Source organism: Bacillus rossius, chromosome 11 (genome assembly GCF_032445375.1).
Source record: "Bacillus rossius redtenbacheri isolate Brsri chromosome 11, Brsri_v3, whole genome shotgun sequence".
Taxonomy (NCBI): Eukaryota; Metazoa; Arthropoda; class Insecta; order Phasmatodea; family Bacillidae; genus Bacillus; species Bacillus rossius.
In genome coordinates this window covers 12,477,999-12,487,794 of record NC_086338.1, presented here as the reverse complement: position 1 = coordinate 12,487,794, position 9,796 = coordinate 12,477,999, and the positions used below count along the sequence as shown (strand labels likewise).

General features: G+C 40.0%; 1 protein-coding gene across 1 annotated transcript in view; it reads right to left on the bottom strand.

Moving 5' to 3' along the window:
* Window positions 1-516: 516 nt before the first annotated feature.
* LOC134536420 (probable cyclin-dependent serine/threonine-protein kinase DDB_G0292550) overlaps window positions 517-9,796 on the bottom strand; it is a 129,983-nt gene continuing 120,703 nt past the window's right edge. The window contains exons 2-3 of the mRNA XM_063376132.1: window positions 6,109-6,259; window positions 517-759 (exon numbers count right to left, since the gene is read on the bottom strand). Coding sequence (XP_063232202.1) covers window positions 517-759; window positions 6,109-6,259 — 394 coding nt within the window. The remainder of the gene's footprint in view (window positions 760-6,108; window positions 6,260-9,796) is intronic.

The following is a 9,796-nucleotide window of genomic DNA, read 5'->3' as shown; positions in this document are numbered from 1 at the left end:
TGGTGGTGATGTATGGCATTTTATTGTTGGTTGGTGGTGCTGGGGATGAAGAGCTGTAGGTGAGGCCGGGCCCGTTTGGCTCGGGTCTGGCCTGAAGGTTGGCGGCCGGGTCACATGGTCAGCGGTACTTGTGGGGGTGGGCAGTGGTGTAGATGGTTTGTCCCGCAGTGCATTACTGTAAGAGGTGCTGGCCACCGATGTTAGCCGTCGGCCCCCCTGACATCGGCGGTGGCATCTTCGTCGGCAGCATCACCCAGGAGGAGGTGGGGAGGGGGGTCCATTTCGTCTTGGTTTTCGTTTTCAGTGCTGTCTTTGTCGGTGGTGGTGTGGAGTCGTCGCCCATGTCGTCCAGGCTGAGGGTGGAGGCAAATCTGTTACTGGTGGGGAGTGATGAGTCTGATGCGATGGAGTTGGTGCGGCGGCGTTTGCTGGTCTTCTTTGGGATCTTGAACCCTGTTGAGTCCATGTCGATCTGGTGCAAGGAGGCAGGGGGTGGTGGCGATTGGGGAAGGTCCATCAGGGCAGGAATTTGTTGTTGTTGCTGCTGTTGTTGTAGTTCTTGTTTTTGTCGGAGTTCCTGTTGTTGCAAGTGTATTTGCTGTTGTACGTGTTGTTGTTGGGAGAGTTGGCGCCGTTGTAGTTCTTGTTGTTGCTGTTGGTGTCCGAGTTCGTGTGGGTCAGGTGTTTGTTGTTGCGTGAGGTGGTGTTGTTGTTCCTGTTGTTGATCTTTTTGTTGTTGGCCGGTGTTCGGAGTGGTCCCTACAGTACACATTATTGGTGTACTGCTGACAGTGGTGGTCGTAAGTGTGGTTGTGGTAAGAGATAGAGGCAGGCTGGATATCGGGATCAGTCCGTCCAGTCGGCGGAGCTCGGATACTTTTACACATGCCGTTTGTGGTTTTAGTGGTGCATCGGTGGGCGTCACTGGGCGCGAGAAGGTTTCGGTGGGGTCGGCAGTGAAGTGTAACACAGTGGCGTGAGCGTTTTTTGTTTCTGTGGTTGGGTTCACTTTTTGTCGGGTGTACGTCTTTTTTAGGGGTGAGGCAGCCAGGTTGGGCAGCGACGGGAAGTCCTCATCGAGTGCACTGTTGCTGTCCATCTTGAGATGTGGCTATCAATAAGAATACAGTTAAATTTAAAAATTAAAAAATTTAAAATAAATTTAAAAATAAAAATAAAGGTGGGCGCTTTGTGGGGTAAGTCTATGCCACACGAAATACATATTACACTTTATACTAAGGAAAATAAAGTATTTGATTACATCGAGCAAGATAACAGTAAGAAAATAATAGATACACAATTTTTTGTTTTTGGTTTTACACACAGTTTTGGTTTACCATTAAATCGCGCTCAGTTCGCGAGGCGGCCGAGAGAGGCGCGCGAGTCGGCAGCGCGCGCGCGGCCCTGGTGGCGGCATCGCGAACTCGGTCTGTATTCGCGGTGATTCTCGGGACAATAACTCGCAAAACATGAACTTGAAGCTGAAAATATTTAAAGTCTTTTTAATCTTTAGTAAAAGGCGAAAAAAGTAAAAGGCTAAAGATTTATCATTTCAGTAATATTATTAACTTGTAGTTCATTGTGCAACAGGCCCCAGGTCTGGTTGACCCCGAATACATATACACAAAGTCTACACTTCCATCATGGTTGTCTATACAGAGATTTAACATATATCCTTCACACACCTATGTGTAAGCATTACATTTAACTATACAATTTATTATAATCCGATCACTATGTACATGTCATTTAACCTCGCCCTAGTTGTTCATAGGTGAGTTATTAAGTTCATTTAATATATTGCCTGCCATCTGTGGGCAGGTGGTGACACTACCCCTTGTGGGCCATAGACCGGGTAGCAAGTCGTGGTGCACCCGGGGCTGAGGGTGTCACTTTGGCCGAGGCCAGAAAAAAAATGGCGGACTTGATAATTGGTTGCGATTGATGTTTACTCCAAGTGGGCTTACACGGCTCAGGTATTGAAGAAAACTGCGGAACTTGTGGCTTTAGCTATGAAATGTATTCTAAAGGACTCTGGAGGTTTTACTCACGTGTGCTCAGACTGCGGTACTGAATTTTATAACAGAAGATTTCAGACATGAGGAAAGATAACGGAATTATCCATTATTCAACCAACAGCAAGCTGAAGGCCTCAGTCGTTGAACGCTTCATTAGAAGTTTAAAATGACTTTTATTTATGGAAATGTTCGCTCAGGGAAACTATAAATGGCTACCGCTCTTACCAAAAGTTATGGCAATATACAATGGCAGATTTCATAGGACTAGCGGCATGGCCCCAACGAGGTGAGGTTCTTCTTAAAACAGTTTACAATGTTGTGAAAAAGATAGATCACAGGCGACATAAAGCTAGTGTGGGAGATCATGTACGGATCTCAAGAAATAAGAATTTATTTGCAAAAGGTTATTCGTAAATTGCTCCCACGAGATTTTTAAGGAGATAAAAATACACAACACTTACCCTAGAACATACTTGTCTGACCTGGATGGTAATGAAGTTAAGGGTGGTTTTTATTCTCAAGAAATTCAAGTGACGAAGTATATTGATACTTATTTAATTAATAAAATCCACAAACGACTTCGTACACATCTTCTAGTAAGCTCGAAGGGATTCTTAAAATCAATAAAAACATGGATATCTACAACCTATGTGGAAGACTGATAGAGTGGTTTTGGAGTGAACCAGCCTTAAACTCTAAAGTGGCTGTCTGGACACCTTGGAATTGGGTGTGATATGTGGTAGACTCTACAGCGCAGATGTTCACGTGTGAAGGGGCTGCGCGGGTCCTTGCAGACACCCTTAGGGCCCACGCACACGAGCCACCGTGTGGCGCCACTCGGCCCGTGTGAATGACAAAGCTGCAGAGAAGCGCCACAGAGAAATAATGTAGTCTGGTCATGGACTCCGACGAGGAAGCTCTTCTCATTGTTCTCCTCATAAGGTGTCGGCGTCGTCGTAGGCAACAGCGATCACTATGGATGCACCCTATAACATCGGAACGGCTGGCTAACGGACAGTTCTATACTGTTATGAGTGCGCTTCAAGAAGACACTTAAAAGTTTTTCAACTATTTTCGAATGAGACAAGAATCTTTTGCACAGCTTCTTGCCTTGCTCAGAGTTCATATCGAGAAGGTTGACACCAATATGAGAAGAAGCATACCTGCCGAGGAGAGACTTGTAATCACACTAATGTGGGCTTTAATATTTTTTCTGAATACTTTTATTTATTTTAAGAGACTAGGAAAACTTAAAAACTATAGCCTAAGTCTTTTTAAAAATTAAATATCCATTGTACCTAGTTTCAATAGTGTACATTCGTACAGTTATATAAATTATTATTATTAAAACCATAAAGAACTAGTTATTGAATAAACAAACTTAATTTTTCAATCAAAAATTAATACTTAAAACACAACAATAAATGTAGTGATCGTTGCATAAAAAAAAATTTTGAAAATTTTATTATTTATAGCAGTTATTGCAAAAGTTAATTAAAAAAAAAAGTCTTCACATATATTTGAATCATCAGACTCTGCTTGGGATGCTACTGCTGATGGTGGTCGAAATTGCTGAAAATGGGTTGTGGCGGCAGAACGTGCTGTTTGATCACTGGTGAACTAAATGAGTTTTTGTTGATTGGAATGGCTGGAGCTTGAGGTCGCCCAGTTGTTGTTGCATGAAGACCTATATGTTGGAGAGGAAGAGCATGCGGAGTTATCATGCTCTATGAAGGTTTACTTGGGTTGGAGTGGGGATATGAAGATGTAGCCTGTTTGTACTTTTTTAGAGTATGCATGATTTCTAACTGAAAATCCAGCTTGGCATCATTTGGGAGTGCTTTCAAGTGAGGCAGAAGGCTCAGTAAAAAGGTCTGTCACTGTAAAAATTTTCTGTCTGTGCTGTCTTCTTTTGTAAACTCTGTGAAAGTGTGCGTAAGAGTTGTTCTTCTGAAGCGCATGCATGATTGCTTCCTCTTCGAAGCAGGAATAGTAGAACAATGCCTATAATCTTCACTTGTTCCATCCACTTTTTGGCCAACAGACATTTCATCTTCTGGTTCCCGTGGCTTGGTTTCACATACTGACAGCAGGAAACTCATCTGCTTAACCCTTAAATTGGCAAACATTAAATATTTAAAGGAAAAAATTTTGTAAGAGAGACAAATGAATTTTTGCCAAATAATGATTACATTTAAACATACACAATATTTTTGCCATATTTTTTTCGGGATATATTTGATTGTATCTACAGAGATACAGTGCCAAGTTGGTAAAAATCTACTGTTGTGTCTTCTAGGATACAATGCCAAGTCTTGTTAGAACATTCATCATTCTTACAATGTCATGTTTGTTGATTTATATTTAAATTTTTTTCAATATACAATATTTATTTAACACATTTAAATAGTAAGGTATCTCATTGAATATTACTAAAGGTATGGTGCCTAAAATTTTAACATGCACAAAATATAATGCTTATTTTATAAACCACATAATCGCAAAATTGTTATTGCTTTGAGTGAAAACCTAAGAAGCAGTTTCTTTTCTCTACAAAACACAGCCTGACGTTGCACTTTAAGCAAATCACTGAAGTCTGTCCGTTAGTGCAGTAGCGGCATCTACCTTTCTTTGAAAAAGTAGGAAAATGTCCCATTTCATCGTGTCTGACATCTGTGCAAGGCCGAGGAACCACTGGAGCATTTATCTTCCTGGGTGGCGGTCTGATTTCCTCCAAGGAAGGCCGACCTCTTTTACGGTTCTTCAGCAGCAGCCCCTGGGCAATTGAACACCTAAAATCTTTCAGGCTCATAGTTGCAACTACTCCCTCATTGATCGTTATTTCTCATCTATAAAGCAGCCATGCATTGTTCACACAAATGTCTAGAAGCTGCGAATAAATCGCAATGTACCAACGATGCGATTTTAAGCCTGTTCTGTATAATGCTATCAGCATGTCAGCCAAATCAACACCGCCCATGTGTTGATTATAGTGTTTCACTATTTGTGGGCAAGAAGTTTCTTTCTTTTGGCGAGTGGTTTTATCAAACCTTTTGACAGAACTTGTTGGATAGCTGTCAACATATGAACTACACAAAATCACTGATTTATTGTCAATCCATTTTACTATCACTACTTTTTTGTCATTGTCGACCATTTGGCAAAAACTCCCTCTCCCATTCTTTGATAATTCCTTGTCAGATTTCAACTCACAATTTCTTAATCTGTTAGTGCGAAGAGTTCCGAGTGAGAAAATCCCTTTCTCTTCTCGTAAGTATCGGACTAAATCGGGTGAACAGAAAAAGTTATCAAAATACACAACCGAACAAGAAGGGTCAGGGATATTTTGACACAAAGCATGAACTACTTTTCCACTTAGGCCATGTACTTCTTCAGAATCTGTAAACGTGTATCCACTGAAAGTGTCTTGTCCACCATAGATAATGAAATCGTACACAATACCAGACACTCCACAGCGAACAAACACCTTGAAACCCCACTTTTTGGGCTTACTCTTGATGTATTGACGCCTTGATCCAGCTCTCGTGCCCTTATAGGGGATCATCATCTCGTCAATGGAAAACCTACTCTCATGTTCCACTTTCAGGCAACACTGACGCACCATCTCCAACACTGGTCTTACTTTGAAATAACGATCATTGTTTGTCTGTGTGTTATCTGCAAAGTGGATACTTCTCCTCAGTAACTGGTATCGTTTCAGTGACATTATATCTGCTATGGGCGCGTATCTCAATTTCTGTGACCAGTAGTCTGTATATGCTGGTAATTTGACAATGCCCATTAAAATTTCTATTCCTAAGAAAGCTTTGATTTCTTCTTTATTTGTAAAATATTTCGAGCTGACCCCACCAGATGTTGTTGGTGGGGTGTGTAGTTCGCCGCTCCGGTCAATCACAGACAGAGCAAGTCATGTACTGTGATTGGGTGGCCTCAGTATATATATATATTTATCATCATTGGCCGACTCGTGAAGCGAAGGCTTGTAAGGCTTTGGTTGTTGTCACTAGCCAGATGAACAACGCCTTGTCGTGCTTCTAATCTTAAGGTGGCGCCGCAGGTGGATCCCCACTAGCGGCAGCTGCAGGCGGTCCCGCAGCATCAAGCGCAGCATGCTCAGCAGCAGCTTGGTTGCCAGCATCACCTTGAGCAGCTGGCTTGGTTTCGATCTTGTTGTTTTTAAGGTTGTCTGATTTGGTCTTGATTTTCTTTTGGGGTGGTTCCTCAACCTCGCCCCCCGGCATGGTCGCTTTCGCAATATGCCAGTTTGTTGCTGTGAGTAAATGTTGGTATTATTTACAATAAGTTCCACTAGCTCTTCACTAAAACACTTAGTAAAATACTGTAGAGGAGATTGGTTGTTATCAGGGGTTGAAAAATTATCACTGGGCAATGTAACTGAATACAAAAATTCTTCTTGTGTCCATGAATAGTCAGTTAATTTTGCCCTTTTTCTTGCTCCATTTTTTTTTCTGGTTACTTCAGAACAATTTTCTGATGTCTGTTCAGAATGTGCACCATGTAAGTCAGATGAACATGGTGCATCAACAACACCTGCACTTATACTAAATGACTTATCTTCATGTGTTGTATCAGAAACTGACAGAGTTTCATTTGCACGAACACCAACAACTTCACCTAATTCTTCAAAGGCACCAATATTTTCTAGATAATTTTTGCTGAATACATTACAAAATCTTCTTCATGACTGATGTGTACCACAGGCGATGCATCTTCATCATCACTGCTGTCACCTGAATCAACACCTGGGTTTGGAACCAGAATGACAGCATCTTCTTTGTTTTCGACAGTGTAGTTCTGCGCCAGTGCCATTATTCGTCTAGTTCTTGGAAGAAATGCATTGCCGTTCTGAAAAAAAAAAATTAAAATAAGTTGTTAGTTTACTGTGCACTAACATACAGAATTTTACAATGAGAAACAAATGTATGAAACAATATAAAATGCAAGACTACAGTGAATTCTGCAAAAGAACGTATTTGGCATTAAGCATTATTTTATTATAGACTTAATTAATACTACATGACCAAGTTAACAAAGCCAGGGAGGGTCTGACAAAAATGCTAGTGTAGCTTTTCTGTTGGGGATGAAGTGGGAGTATGGGAGGATTCTCGACAAGAGGAAGGGAGAGAAGTACCTGACTGAGTAGTTTACATTTTTCCCAGTTTCCCAGTTTACTTGGCCAGGTAGTATCTTGCATGCACCAGGGATGAATTGTGTAAACATTCATATTGTTACACATATGTTGTAAAAAAATAAATGTTACAAGATAACTTCATGAAAAAACTGCATCAAATATTACAAGTACAATAAACTTCTTAAATAATTACATATATTTGTGTGTACCACTGAAAATATACTCGAACAGGTATGAAATAAAACCAAACTTACATAACTTTACTGATGCTTATTTTTGCATGCAATTGTTGAAAAATATACACAGTACTATGACAATAAACTAGCAAAGTATCTCCTGAGATACAACCAAAGTTTTCTAACAAGCTGGCATTGTATCCTGTAGGACACATCATAAACTTGTTGATTTCTTGGCATTGTATCCTCTGAGATACTAATATTGCAATCGCTTCTGGAATTTTTCATAACATTTGTTACAGTTCACACATATGTTATTTTCATGCATGCAACTCTACTAAAACCTAACCAATACAAGAAAATTCAAATAAACTGCACTAAAATAATATATAAACACAAATCTTACCTGAGATGTTGAAGGAGTACCACCATCAGCCGCCATCTTGTGCAACTATAAAAAATTGTTGCTAAAGAAACACTGCTACCAACTGTATATGTCTAGCAATAACAAAAAGCAAAACAAAAAATGTCTGCCAATATTTAATGCTGACTTGTACATAGAATATATCAAAACCAATATTAAAAAAAAAAAATTCTTAATGTATCTCCACAGATACACCGCCAAGTTAAGGGTTAAAATAAATATATTCCTTGCGCCCAGTTTCTGCTGAAGAGCCTGACTTGGTCTTTTTTACTTTTGGCCAATTCTCTTCTAAATGAATCTCTCAAACTTTTCCATCTTCTTTGTAGGTCGATAGCTGGAAAAAAACAATGGAGTATTATAGTACATGCCAGAGATGTGTAACATCTAAACTCGGTAACGAGCAAATTCATGTGTTCCCACATTGCAAATAGGCCTATATTTATAATACGAATCTCGGTAATGATATTTTAAGGTATAATTCTTTGTAATAATGCTGAGCGTGATAAAGGTTTTGTCAACGTTTCTTGACACAAACCACACATTTTTTCCGCATCCTCAGCTAGAATTCGCTGCCAGAGCAGCTACTTCAAATATTGAATCATTATATTGCAGACAGAAATTCTAATTAATCTGTATAATAAAACTGTTCCCATAAAAGTTCAAAATACTTGATGAAACCTAGCTTTAGACCTGTTTTTTCGATAAGTAATTTAATTTGAATACTTCGCATATTGTTAAAATTCATTAGTCGGTTATTACTTTATGGTTTCATTTTGTTTGGCTTTATAAACTTTGGTTGACGTCATGTGCCGCAGTACAGTAATAACACATTTACGTTCCATTCACGAAATTACTCCTAACAAATGCCATACACCGAGAGCCGAGATGTTGCACGTAAAAATGTTTCAAGGCGTACAGTTAAGACGCATTGCGTACAATTTACCAACGTTTTCAAATGTTTTGTAATCAGTAAATTAAAACATTAAAAAAAAAACGTTTTTCATACTAAAATGAGATTACCACTCTCAAGATGAACACTACCAGACATGTATGCATAACCTATATATTTTCTTTCTTTCTTTCGGATATCTTGCTACTGGATGCTCTTTCATGAATCTACTCTACACTTTCCGATGTGGGCAAACTACTGCTGTGAAGATTGTCAGAGATGTCTGTGAAAAACTTTGGCGGCATCTACATGAAACCTGTTTTCCACAATTGACTCATGAAGAATGGCTCAAAATTGCTGATGGTTTTGAGAGTCATGCCAATTTCCCGAACTGCATAGGAGCAATAGACAGTAAACATGTTAGATTCATTCAACCAGCGGGCAGTGGATCTACATACGTTGCTACAAGAAAATGTCGCGCAGCGCGGCAGCTCCGGATAGTAGAGACGCCCTTTGTTTACAATTTGTGTTTCCTGCCTGGTGATTGGAGAGGGGTTGCCTGGCTGACTGGTTGTCCTCTTTAGTGAAGGTTCCGGGGAGGAGTAGGCGGGAATGGCCTGATCAGTTCGGGGACTTTTCTCCACCGAGGGATGCCCTGGAGGTGACTGGTCGTGTCTCCTTGAGGGCCCTTAGCCCCGCCTTGTCGATCCTCCTGGCCTTTAGATGCCTGCTAGTTGATTACGAGCACACACTTTGCGTTATGATTTGCGGTGAACAATGAAGATTGTGGAGAATAAGGCACGAAGAAGCGACGTGATTACGAACACAACATTTTTCGTTAAAAACTGAATATTGATGACGTTGTGACGGTATATACCGCAATTTGTGAGTACGAGCACACGTTTCAGACGGTATTTATCGCAATTTAACTTCGTTATATTCCGCGAGTATATCAGTTGGCGATACGAAGCTCATAAGGTATGTGATATAATTTATTTTTAAAATAATATCCTTCTGATATCTGAATACGAAAATATATTGTCATACTTTAGTTTTAATTATATTAGAGTAAGATATAAAGCAATGAAGCGAAACACAAAACAATTGTTTTAGGTT